Source organism: Centruroides sculpturatus, unplaced genomic scaffold, assembly GCF_000671375.1.
Source record: "Centruroides sculpturatus isolate CEXI.00-Female unplaced genomic scaffold, Cexi_2.0 scaffold354, whole genome shotgun sequence".
Lineage (NCBI taxonomy): Eukaryota > Metazoa > Arthropoda > Arachnida > Scorpiones > Buthidae > Centruroides > Centruroides sculpturatus.
In genome coordinates this window covers 421,330-435,701 of record NW_019384699.1, presented here as the reverse complement: position 1 = coordinate 435,701, position 14,372 = coordinate 421,330, and the positions used below count along the sequence as shown (strand labels likewise).

At 27.5% G+C, this 14,372-nt stretch overlaps 1 protein-coding gene across 2 annotated transcripts in view; it reads left to right on the top strand.

Annotated features, from left to right (window-relative positions):
- Positions 1 to 14,372, top strand: part of LOC111627508 (putative histone-lysine N-methyltransferase 1) — a 47,602-nt gene that overhangs the window by 19,651 nt on the left and 13,579 nt on the right. The window contains exons 2-5 of one of the 2 annotated variants that reach the window (XM_023371096.1): positions 3,485 to 3,616; positions 3,727 to 3,812; positions 9,231 to 9,478; positions 11,698 to 11,925. In XM_023371096.1, coding sequence (XP_023226864.1) covers positions 9,235 to 9,478; positions 11,698 to 11,925 — 472 coding nt within the window. In that variant the 5' untranslated portion in view covers positions 3,485 to 3,616; positions 3,727 to 3,812; positions 9,231 to 9,234. The remainder of the gene's footprint in view (positions 1 to 3,484; positions 3,617 to 3,726; positions 3,813 to 9,230; positions 9,479 to 11,697; positions 11,926 to 14,372) is intronic. The other variant, XM_023371095.1, reaches the window with a different exon arrangement.

The following is a 14,372-nucleotide window of genomic DNA, read 5'->3' as shown; positions in this document are numbered from 1 at the left end:
TGTTTTTCTAAGGTTTTCATATCAGTGATTAATTTGAAATCAGAAATAATATTTGGTATACTTTTAAATCTATCTTCTATTTGTACAATAACAGTATCAATTAGAGTGTTAAAAAAATAACATCTAAAATTCCTCTACCGGGTTTTCTAAAGCTTCACCTGCTATTTCGGAATATAACCTTTTCCTTTTTCAGGAAAATGTTCTGAAATATTCAAATTACGTGCTAGCACTTTTACTTCGTCTAAAAATGTGTTAAATTTTCGTTCTTAAATTTTGGATTTCAGTTTTAATTTTATTGACTAAATTAAAAGCCGACTCAAGAATAATTGTTTTTGCTTGAAACAATATTGATAGCGTTGATTTTAAACAACATTGCAAACCATACTATTAAACATAAAATAAATGGCATTTCTTGTATTGAATCCAATAGACTTTTAGCTTCGGATACCGCTGTATTATCGTTACTTACATAAATAAATTCTTCTGGGGCATTACAAGTTTGTTCAAACTGTGTATATGTTACTGTGAATGACTGATATCTGGCGAATGTCAACATTCTCCGGTGAATGTCAACATTCACACAGTCGTTTCGTGTATGTATGAAATATTTGCTAAATATAATCATTTCTCACTTACACCGGCAAATGTCGACATTCTGCATGCACTGATGGTGAATGCTCAATAAAAATATTTTTATTACGTAAAGACAAAAATGCAACTCGTTAATATATCAAAATAGGAGAAAGTTTAATTAACGGCACATGTAAATAAACTATTGAACCTAAAACGAACAGTACGTTCTAAATCATTAAAGAATATAATACAATAATAAACTTACACATAAATTATGTGATTGAAGTTGTACAATCTTATTTATTGCAATAACTTAAACTGTTATGGCACTTTGAGTCCCTTGCTTTTACAACTGCATTTATTTGTGGAACACTTCTTTTTGCAATGACAGCATGTACAGTAGACCCCTATAACACTGTATTGGTCACTTAGATTTTACAAATACGTGTGTCGGGCTGTGAACGGCTCACGTATTTGTAAAATCTAAGTGACTCGTACAACATGGAATTCATATAACACGGAAATATCTACAGTGTTATAGGTGGGTCTACTGTATAGCCTTACCCTCTACTTTCGATTTAGCTGTAGCTGCTTTACTCAGCGATATTTCTTGAGAAGAAATCTCATCTATGAAAAGTAACTTTTCTTTACAAATTACAACCTGATTACGTAATTACGTGATTACGAACTGATCTGTTAATGGTGTCTTTTATTCGGATATCGCCGACGCCTTACCGACGAACCCTCTCATCCTCCGCCACTCGACCTGATTAACCGATCCCCACCTCACGGGATCAAAAGAACAAAAACTCCATCCAGTGACAAAGTGGGCGATTTCCACCAAACCATTGCCAGGAAAAGAGGTACGACCTTGTCCTACCTCCAACTATCCACAAAGGATTTGGCGACAGACTGTCGCCTCTCTGTCGACATCGGCTTTTCGGGTGTCGTTTCGACCTCCACCAAAGCTTATCTGTGCTTGTCGACATACACCGGCGATTGTTTGAATGTTTAATAATATAACCAAATATTCGGTCTTTCACCGACGTATTTGTGTATGTGCCGACATTTACCGGATAATATCGACATTCTCTAATTTCGGTCTTTCACAGTAACATATACACTGCTTTAACCGAATCTATTTTGGCTTCTCAACGAGTGTCACATTATGGTTTAAGAGTAATGTTTAAATGCTTTTGTAGAATTTCCCATCTCTTTGTAGATGCAGAAAATAAGCAATATAAACGTTGCAATATCCCAAAAAATTTTTACAATATATACTGCTGGAAGCAGCATCACAAATTAATAAATTAAAAGAGTGTGATAGGCAAGGCACATATATTGCGTGAGGGTTTAGAGCAATTATTCTAGATTGTACAGTACACCTTTATATTTCCTATCATGTTGCTACCGTTGTTGTATCCCTGCCCTCTACAAAATATCTAAATCCCTGCCTCTCATAATATCTAAATCAAGCTCACTTAATGTTTTCAATAGAGTTTTTGCTAGTCCTTCTTCAGTCACATCAGTTGCTTCAATAAACTTTATAAATGACTCATTTATAATTAATCTTTTCTCTTCAAAATTTACATACCTAATAATAATTGAAGTTTGTTCCTTATGGGAAATATCAGGAGTACAATCCATTTGGATACTATAGTATGTGGCTGCTTTTATATCGTCTTTAATTTTGTTAAGGACTTCATCTCCTAACGCAGAAATAATTTGTTCTTGTCATCTATGTGCTAAATGATGCACAATTCTGTTTATATGATACATTAGAACAGAGTCGTATTTACTTAAAACTACGACTATATGCAAATATACATATAATTTTATACGGCCGACGGCCACAGTATTACAGTATTTTCATTTCTTAACGCGGGCTATATGGTATTGAGATTTTTTTATTTTAAAGTCGAATTTAGGTGGGGATCCTCGGGAGTTTCCCGAATCAAATAACAAAAACTAAACATTCGCATCACCGAGAATTAGTTTGAAGATTGTCGAAATTCAGAGATTACAATAATAATGTTTACGATAAAATATACTTTTCGTCATACTGACAACGATAGGAATATTGTCGCGTTTTCTTGTGCATTCTTGACAATGTTAGGGCCCCCTCAATCGCGGGGCCCCAGTGCACAGCATCCGCCGCACCCCCCCGATGGCCGGCCTTGGTGGTGACTGTGAAATGACAGATTGTGAAGACAACATTTTTTTGCATTTTTCAATATATATTTTTTACTACTATGATTTGTTCTGATTTAAATTTTATTTAATCATGTAACTGCAAGTTTGTTTATATTTACTTCATATTCTTGTATTTGTTAACACTTTTTGTTTATTTCACTGTTTTAGTTTGTAATTCTATTTTACATTTGTTTTTAAAAAATATTAAAAGTCATTTATACTTTATCTTAATATCGTTTCAATGATGTTTAATTAATTTTATACTAATTTCATCAGTTTTGTGTTTTTTTTATAGACTTTTTATTAACTATTTCATTTATTTATAAAATTTTTAATTTGTACATAATTTATTAGTATTTAAATTTTAAGAATAAAATGAAAATACATATAACTGGAAAAGTATTTTAATACTTTGTATTTGTTATTTTAAGATTGTAACAACAAACTGTTATAATTTATTATTACACTTAATGTTTCCAGATAAAATAATTGCTGTTATGTAAACTAGCTTAACATTTAGTTTGAATCTCCTTTATTTGAGATAGTGTTATGTTACTAATTGTCAGTTATATGTAGAGTTTTTTTATTGTATTATGTTTATTTATAAAAATTGTTTACAGTATGATTTTCTATTTAAAACATTAATTAAATTAAACACTAGTTTCCTTTATTATCTCTTAAGTGCAATATTAATGTAAAAACTTAATATTTTTCCCAGGTTTCATTCAAATGGCTGTAATCATAATATCTCATGAATTACACTTATGATTATCAGATGAAGAACAATGATTTTTTGATTGTATGTCAAGAAGTAAATGAAAAATGATTTCACAGTTAGGCAAGAATGAATGTACTTAATGTTTATGGCAAATTAATTGATCTAAATCTAAACAAACAATCCATTAAAATCTCTGATTTATTTTCTGAATTTAAAGTGTCTCAGAATTGTTTAATTTTCAGAATTAGAAAGAATTTAAAAGCAAAGATGATTTTTTTAATCCAGAAAAGCCACAGAAATGGATTCGATTTACTGAGCATTTAATCAGGTGAGATGATTTTATGAAAACAGCAATTTATAGAAAAATTCAACTTTTTTCTTGTATAATGAATCATATAAATTGTATTGTTTGCTATCAGACATATGTGGTAATGATGATTTACCAATCATTTTGAAAAGCATTGTATTGTGTTATTTCTTGAACTCAGATTTGTTTATAAAAAAATTATTAATTTTATTTTAACTAAACAAGATGATGATACATAACAACATAAACATATCTTCATAAAATTAAAATATTTTGCAATGAAAACTGGAAATTATGAGAGTATTACTATTTGGATGAACATTGCAAACTGTTTGTCATTGCTGAAATATTTGAAAGGATAAAAATGATTCTTCTGTTTATAAATACAAATATATTATGAAACCAGAAAGCAACTTATTTTATATCCGGGAAATAAATACAGTTTTTTAGATGATGTATTTATGTATATATACTGGTATATATATAAATTTTAAATCCAAAAAGATGAGAAAATATTATGAGAAAGGATAATTATTTTGTGAGTTTTAGGTTGAATTAAATCATTTTAATTATTTATTTATTTAGACATTCTACCATATCTAGTCAAAGGTGAGAAACTATCAGTAAATTCTTAAACTAAACATAATATACAAGGAGATAGTATGACATAATTATTGATTGACAGCAGAGTTTAATTATATTAATAATTCAGAATATGATTTATACTCATTGACATTCATATGATGCTTAGCAAATTGATATATTCTTAGATTTATCTTTTCATGTGTGAGTTAAATTATGTTGAACTTGTTTAGAACTAACTCAAAGGAATGTTGTACATGGAAGTATAACTTGGAAAATTACAATGTGAAAAATTAACATGAAATTCTGGAAGAATGAATAGTAAAGAAAAAATTATTTCATAGTATAAGATTGGATAAATGCATTAGTTACATAAAAAAGTGGAGAAAAATTTTGAATAGTGTGGTGGATCAAAAGATTTTCTTCAATCATTTTAATACCTATGAAATTTTTCTGACTTGAACATGGAGTTGTAGAAATTTAAAATTTTCCGTAAACATTAAGTACAGTTTTTTTCCAATGTCCATAAATTGTGATAGAGTAAACTAATTTGTTAACAGATTTTGAATATATTTTTATTTTTAGAATGTTTGTTGCTTGTTAGTTATGTGCTAGGTGGTTAACATTTTAATTGATTTGTTAAATTATTTAAAATATTTTTTAAACTAACAATTAAGGACAAATTGTGAATAAAATATTGACATTAAAAGTGAGGACATTTTATACCCAAGATTAAAAATAAAATTATAAAGTTACAAAATCACCAATTTATACCAAAATACATCCTATAACAAAAACAAGTAAATTCTGACTAAAGTGATATTATATCTTATTATCTAGATATATTTCTTATCTATTTTAGTGAATTGTAAAAAATAGATATTCAGTCATTAATATCTGATTAATTGTGTACAATTTATAGAATCAAATAACAAAAACTAAACATTCGCATCACCNCTAAGGTGTATGAATTTAACTGTGAAACATTAAGTGATAAATTAAATTTATTTGCCTGTGGAATGTAAATAAATAAAATTTAGTAATGATTTTATATATCTTTAATCAAATAAGAAAACTTGAATATTTTTTTAGCAAAAGCTAAAAAATATCTAAATAGTAAGAAATGTCACATTTCTTTACTCTGGATGCAGTAACTATCATTTAAATATAAAAATTTCTATATAAAAAAGATTTCAGGATAAAATATGTTTAAAAAATATTCATAAATTGAAGCCAAACATAAAAATAATTCTGCTTTAGTATATCTTTATAGTAATTTTTAAAATCAATTTGCCTACATTTAAGTAGAAAATACTATGGAAAGACAATTGCTCTGTTAATATTTAATTGTATTATTATAGTATGAGAAGGATATACAAAAAATATACCAATATTATTATTATATTTGTCTTCAGATTGTGTAGAGGATAATTTTTATTTAAAACATTTTTTAAATTGATTGAGAAATTACTTTACAATGTATTTGCAGTATATAAGTATAAATTTTATAAGTATTAATAATAAAATAAAAATAATTTTAAAAGATAAGATTGTAATTATAAAGTAATTGGATTTTACTTATATTTTATCTAACATAATCTTTTAGGAATGTAACTTATGAATAATTAGAATAAATTGATTCTAATTAAAAAATTAAATAGTATTATCAGTAATCACTGTTTGTTAGTTTTAATATATTATAATATATGTAAATAATTTTAAATGTGAGGGAAGGGATGATTGATAAATAAAGTCTCTGTTTTTATAAAATTAATTAATTTGAGAAGAGATGTAATGTGACCAGTTTTAAAAAGTAATTAAAATCATTTATTTTAATCATACATATTAATTTTTAAATTTAATCATCATTTAGAGTGACATAGTTTTTCCAAATGTTTGCTCTATTTCTGAATTTTGTGCATGAAGAAACTTTATAATGTTTTTTGATTAATTTCCATACACCAGCTCAAACTTCAGCAGTGATCTTTCATCACCATTTTCATTTTGTGAACAACCAGAAGTCTGATGATCTAGATATTTTACCTGTTAAGAAGTTCACAATTGTTGTTTGCTCTACTTAGGTCATTTTGGTAGTTTTTTTGAGATTGAAAGATAACTGTTTCTACATGGTAGCTGACAAAGGCAGAAATAATCAAGTCAGTGAAATATTGTGAAATCTTATAAGTACTTGAGAGACATATTTGTATAGTAAAGCCAGAAAGAACTATCTTTTTCTTGCACTATAACAACACAGATCACATTTCAGTAAGGAAATTAGCAAAGACAGTTGAGAATCTGAAGTTACAAGTTATTCTTATAGTGCAGATCTGATTGAAGAGTCACTGTTTTTCATCAGATGCTGAAGTTTAAGATGCTGTACAAGAATGAATCAAGGAAAAGCCAAATCATCTATAATATTCAATTGACAAATATATATGATATAGCTTATTTTAAGTATTTTAACATTTTTTTAAAATATTAGATTAATATACAGTTGAACTTGTCTACATTCTACATTCTAATAAAGAGTTAAGAGGGCTGTCTGTTTGCCACAGACTGATGCCCTGTTGGAAATGGAAAGAAGGGAAAGCATGGGGTGTGAAGTATGAAATAAAGTATGAAAGGATAGCTTGAAGGGAAGGCGTGGGACCAGAGAGCGCCTGCATCGGCAATAATTGGGATAAAAGGACAAGCAAAAAATAAAAAATAAAATTGAGTACAAATGAGTATAAAAGGTAAGTACAGAAAAATCAAAATGTAAAAAACTATTTACAATATATACATTGCAGACTTCTGGTCGCTTTGACATAAAAATAGAGTCCAAGTTGGTTGCTCCTGGTAACATCAAAACATAGAGTTGTTTACAACAATGGAACCGAGAGTGGAGCAACGTGGTAAAGGGGGGCCGTGGCGTTCCCCAATTAGAAAGATTCATCATCTGAAGTATAGTCATCCGTGTTGTTTTCTTCCTCTAAGTTCTGAACTTGTCTATCTTGAATCTCAAGGAAAGAGAAAAAGTTTGAGATATAGAGGTTTGTATGTAGAAAATAGTAATAGGTTTGATTTCAGCTATGGTGTTTTATTAATAAAATAGTATGTACAATACATAACTGTATTAAGTATAAATAAAACATCTTTGATATACCTTAGCAGAAATAGTTTCTGATGCCTGACTTTCTTTGACTAGACTATTTTTTGAAGGTAAGCAATAGTCGTGAATGCATCCTGACTATATGCTGTGAATATCTCTCTATGATTTGTGAATATCTTCCTGACATTCAAGAAAAGTTCTCATCATTTCAATGGTTTTTTCTGCTTCTTTTGTTGTAATAACTTTAGGTGAATCTATCTGATCCTCTAGTTGATTTAACTTTCCACTTCTATTGTTTTTCAAATATATTGATATTTGAAAATAATTCCTAGAAATATTTGATAATTCCTAGAAAATAATGATGTTTAAACTGGTTACATATTGTAACCAGTTTAAACATCATTATTTTCTAGGAATTATCACATTTAATATTCCAAAAGTACTAGCTTGTCAACAACTTTATTTTACCCAGATATGTTTTGGAAATTACAATATTTCCCTCTTCAGTGGGCACAAACACAATGAAGCACAAACACTTTTTTGATACACTTTATACAATATTTTAATATTCCAATTTGTTATTTTTTTCTATTTCCATAATAAAATCATTTCTTCCTGTGTTCTTTTCATTAATCATACACATTTTTCATGGTCCTTGCCATCATTACTTTCGTTTGTTTGTTCCTCATCTCATTCACTAACACTAAAGGAGTGCTAGTGAATGAGATGAGGAATAAACAAATTATGTCTACTTTTAAAGCTCTCAAGCTACCTGTTACTGGCTTCAAATTTGCTATGGCCAAGTCTTTTGGTAAAATCTTTAGCTTTCCTTGACCAAAGAACTCCTTGGTCACAACATTGCACAAACCACTTTCTAGCACATTTGTCTATTTCTAGAAAAGAACATTTTTGATTTTTTTTTTCACTTTCTTGTTGTTATTTTGAAAGTTTCTCTCCACTGAATCTCTGTTCTTTATTATTGTTGAAAGAGTACTCGATGGAATACCAAACTTGGTCGCAACTTCATTCTTTCTCATCTGAGGATTTCCAAAAATTTTAAGATTTTCATTTTTTCTTCAATTGAAAGGACATTCAACTTTCTTTTCACATCAGCCATTTGCTTCTCTTAATGTCGCAATCACTAACTTAAATATGTCAAAAAACCCATTGATCAAGGAAAGTTTATTGAATTCTGTTATAACACTTCACCTGGAATAATAACCAGTAAGGCACAAGTCAAACTTGTAGCCATTCAGAGAAAGGCAGTTTAAATTGCAACTATGCAAGAGATGTTTCTCAACTACACTGTTTGCTATCAAAATGTAGTCACCAAACTGTGAATTTGTTGGAGATACAGAGGTTTTGGGGGAAATTATTCAAGATAAACATGGAAAATATATTGAATTTAGGCTGCAAATGCAGGGGAAAAATAAATTTTGAGATAAACAGGTTTAGAATAGACAGGTTTGACTGTATATCAGAATTCACAAAATCATGAAAAAATAGCAGAGGGAAGTTTTTGCCTTGTATATTTTGTTAACAAAATATACAAGATCCTTCTCAGCTGAGGAGGATCTAATTAAATAAGGAAACTTGTTTCTTCCCTCTGCTATTTTTTGATGATTCTTTAAATTTTGTTATATAATGCATAAACTAAAGATATATTTAGGTATGATGAAATATGAGAGCTATCTATAAATTTAACAGTTTATTATATTTTATTTACTTTTTGTAAAATTTGTTACTACTTTATATATATTTTATAGCAATATGGAAAATACTGATAAATCATCCATTAGCAATGAAGAGGAACAGTTTGTTCCAATTGAAGACAAACCTCTTAACAACAGTGAAAGTTTTAATTATGATGGGGACGATAATTTATCTTATCCTGACATTTCTTCAGGTTCCAGTAAATCTTATTCTTTTGATTCATATGAATTATATCGTGAAAGTAGCCCAAGTAGCATTTCTGCAACAAGTGATTCAAGTTTCAGCATTATTGATCAACCCTGTAAGTTTTAATTCTTAATTTATTTATTATATTGTCTAATTCCTTTAATTAATTTAAATTTTATTTTTAAAATTATTCCTTCCCAATTTTATATTTTTACAAATTACAATATATTTGTAATTTTATTTTTTATCTTGTTCACAATTTTGTTACACACAATCTTGTTAAAAAGTTTATCTAATACTGTTTTTTTTGTACTGAATTATATTTTCCATTATTTTTGATTTTGCAAAATGATATAGAATAAAATTTTAATATATATTGAGAAAAACATATTTAATTGATAAAGGAAATTGTTTATTTTCTTTATTAATGAAATAAATTCATTTCTCTTTAATTAAATTCTTTTATATATTTTTTCATTGCATTTAGAAATCATGAAAATTTGATTAAAAATCAAATTATAATATTAAAGGTTTTATATTTGTAAATTTTTTCAGTATCACAAGAACCATAACAGTATTTTAAAGTTAAACATGTAGCATGGCCAAAAAGTTAGTTAACTGGGATATATTTTAAGGTTATATTATGGTTATATTAATCATTAAAACCAGTTTCAAATAGCTGCTTGTTGTTGTTTGTAATTCATTTATTTCATTGTAAGCATAAATAGCAACAAGCAGTGGTTGAAAATTGAGTTTAATCTTTCTTAAAATAATTTTTGAAATATATCTCAGTTAATTAATTAATTGATGTTTAGATCAAAGTGTATATTAAACCATTTTGATTTACAATTTATTAAAAATGTTTTAAGATTTATTTTATTTTTTACTATAAATATACATAAATTGATTATTGTGATTTAAAAATATTCTTTAATTTCTCTATAGCATTTTTTTAATAAAATTTTTTGGTGTTTTTATATGTCATCATATACTGTCACTATTATTTAATCTTTACCTGTACAAATGACTATGTATGAGCATGAAATAATAATAAAAAATATATTATAGATACAAATTCAAATATTACAAATTTAAAAATGAATATAAACTAAAAAATATTATATAAGAAGAATTTAAAAAAGAGTACAAAATTTCAAAGATTGATACAAATTTTACTGAAGGACATTTCAACAAATAGTTATTCTTTAAAGTGCTAATATCTTGTAATAAGAATGTATCTCAACAAATAAAATTAAGAATAATTATATAAACAATAAATCCACAAACCCAATATTTAATTAATGCCAAACAACCTGTCATATTATTTGAGGTGTCAGAGGACCAATTTAATAAGAGAGGTTGCGGTCGAAGTTCAAACTTTAAACTTGCACAGCAAGCAGAAAGTACACGTTTGACACTTGAACTGCAAGCAAAATACTGCATCACACATTCATGTCACGCACTGATTTGTGGGATATTATAGTAAAATGATGGAAACATTCAAGAGCAACAAAGGTTACCAGCAAAGGTAAATAAACAAGCTATTTCTAGAAATTTACAAACAAATTATGCTGTTGATGGTAGAAGATGCCGTGAAAGAGTAGACCTACTTCTTCAGTGTTATTATAAGCTGTTATGTACACAAATATATAAAAATTCTATAGGCATTTCACATCACTTTCAAAAAATTGAATAATTAAATAATTTCTGGATTTAAAATTGTCTGTTTTTTACAATGTTATTCATAGATGCTTAAATAATTATTATTTTAATAAAATACATCATAATTTTAACCCAAAACACAGAAAAATGCAGACGTTTAAGCTGAACTTCTACTCGCCATGTTTGATGTTCCAAACACCATTGTCAAACTTCTAGGCTTACAAGATGGTGGCACTCTATGTTCGATGTTCATGTTTTAGAGATGAAAACTTCAGCTGCAACCTCTGTAATAATTAGATAAATGTAATTTGAATAGAGGTAGGCAAATGTTAGACTTCCATCTTGTGATAATTTTAATAATTATGTTTTTAAAATTTCATAATCATATATTTTTGGTCATGATTCTTGTCAAATAACATTGTAGCCACATTTCTTCTGAATATGGAATCTGCATCATAAATCATTTGGCAGTGGCAGTGGCAGTTTTTCTTTTCTCCTGAAAAATTTACTTTCCCGGACTGACCAAGTTTTGGGATGCAATCCTTCAATTGCTGATTTTATTGAATTTGGATTTATTTTCTAAAAATATTAAAATCAAATTTAATTTTTCATTAATTTGTTAGAAATATGATCAATATTATAACTGATTATTAAGAAAATAATTGCTTATAGGTGCAGTTTGTCCTTTAACTCCAGATATTCTTGAAGGAATTAATGAAGATATGATTGATTTATCAGTTGTTTCAAGTATTCAGGAAGAGTTACCTCCAGATATAGATCTTAAGCCAGGAAGACGCCATTATGTTCACACACGTAACATTCATTTAAATAGATGGCTGAATCTTATTGCATTATTATCTGCAGCACTTGTTTTTGGATTGGGCATTGGCAATTTCATTGGTAAAGTTATTTTTTTGAGAAAGACAAAGTAAATTATAAATACAGTTGTCCCTGTATAGTCCGACGTTTTTTAATCCGACATGCTCAGTAGTCCGACGCACCTCCCGTCAAGGTACCCGTCCCCATTACGTGTCTGCTTGCACAGAAGCATGTCGCGATGTGAATCTCCCCATCCAATTCTTACTCGATGACACACATTTCGTGTGTTTTATGTGAGCAGTTCTGTTCGAACAGTTGGAGTAGAGAATATTGTAAGTTACTGCTAGCAAAACAATGCGAAATATGTAATTATTTTCGGTAATCCGGACACTTTTGGTAATCTGACACACCTTTGGTCCCATACCTGTCGGATTATCAAGGGACAACTGTATTTATAATTAAACTATGTAATATTTATAACTAAATTATAAATATTTATAATTTACTTCATCTTTCATATTTATTTGTGTATTAAACTTAATGTATAAATATGAATTAATAATCAATATTTTTATAATAGCTTTTTAAGTAAAAAAATTATTATAAAAAGTAATATTTATTGATTGATGAAACAAAATTTAAATATTGATGGGGATTTTAAATTAAAATGTCCTTTAAAATGAAATGCAATTTGAACTAATCAATAGAATTATGATTTAAAATGTAGTGTTTGCATATTTACATTGAAAAAATGTTATTTCATATTTTATTTTTTTTAATAATTTATTAATTAATAATTTATAGTTGGAGTAAGAACAGAAAATTTTGTATTGAATGACTTATAAGTTCAGGATATTCACATCTAAAGATCAAGTTGTTTCCAATCTTAAATAATTGTAGTGAAACTCTGTATTTTACTTGACTTGAAAAAGTAATTCATTATCTTTTTAATAATTGGTAATATATACTTCAGTCTTGTCATGATTAGACTGAAATAAAGTGACATGTAATAATGATGATTTTTAAAAATTCTATTTATAAAATTCTAGAGAATTAATAAATTGTACTGTCCAGAATTTAAAGTACTTACTGTATATGTAAAGCACACAATTTTATTCGTATTTTAGATGATAATATAATTATTCTTTTAATCAAATAATAATATAATTTATCATATACGTATATAGAGCTTGTGCTTGACCACAAAATCAAGCTGTGAGTCAAATTGACTTTCTTCTTCTAAAACTAAGAGTCAAATCTTAAAATTTGCAAGTTAAAGTACCATATAGAATGATGTACCATGCATAAGACAAGGACCAAATTTTATTCTACATTTCACATGTGTGAATTGTATGGGTTGTATAAGATGATCCTCCAAACTTCCAAACTACAGATCAAAAACAAAATTGGAAAACTCCAAATAAACAAAAAACTTTGCATATGTTGCCATGAAAAAATCAAAAGGAAGCTATCAATTCATTCCTTACAATAAAATATTAAGCCTCAGTTATGTTGGAAAGTTTAGTTGCCACTTACTGACCAATTTATTCATTACTATCAAACTCACTTAAGGCAATTACTGCAGCTTGTAAACTTCCTAGAGCAATTTTAGCTTTACTGTAGATCATAAAATATATAGCTCCCTGTACTTTTTAATACAATTTTTTACATAGTGCACAAAAAGTGCAACAAAAATAGGATTAGTGCATTTTCTCTTAAATTTTGTTTGTTTGTTTTTTTTCATTGTTTTATTCATGACATCTTCAGTTAGCTTCCTCTTATTAATGAGACTAACTTTAGACAAAAAATATACAAATGCAGTACAGGTGAAGGCTATTTCCCATCTTTTTATTGCATACAAAAATTTCAACAAACATGATCAGTTTTATCATACTGCAGCTCTTTCTTACCTATTCTTATTCTTTATTTTAAAATTATAGCAACTTAGAAATTTTAAAAACTATTTTAGCAAGTTTTTTGTATCTTTATCTAAGGAAAAAGTTTTAAATTTTTAATTTGTAGAATTGATTTGTATTTTAAAAATCAAACAATTACATATGATTTTGAAAATAATAATAATATTTATAATCATAATAATTTAAAAAACTTGCTGATATATGAAAAATCATATGCATATTATATTTTGTATAATTTTATAAAAAGATATTCTTAGGTACAAATATCCTAGATTTAAATAGAAATTTTTTGTGGTTTTATCCACTTGGTCATTAGTAGGTTGCATTTTTATTCTGTCTTAGAAGAGCTTTAGCACTTTATAATTGACTTAACTGTCCATTGCAATAAATCTCAGATCATAAGTATCATCAATGTGACAACTATAGACATTAACATGACATCATTTCACAGAGCATACTACATATGTATGTAGATAAAATAAGACTAATGGTAAATATTACTTTTTTATTGTTTACTAGCTTCCCGTCGCGCATTGCTGCGATCTCAGAAGAAAGGAAATTCAAGCAAACTTGTTATGATAAAATTCAATTTACATTTTATTATTTTTATTG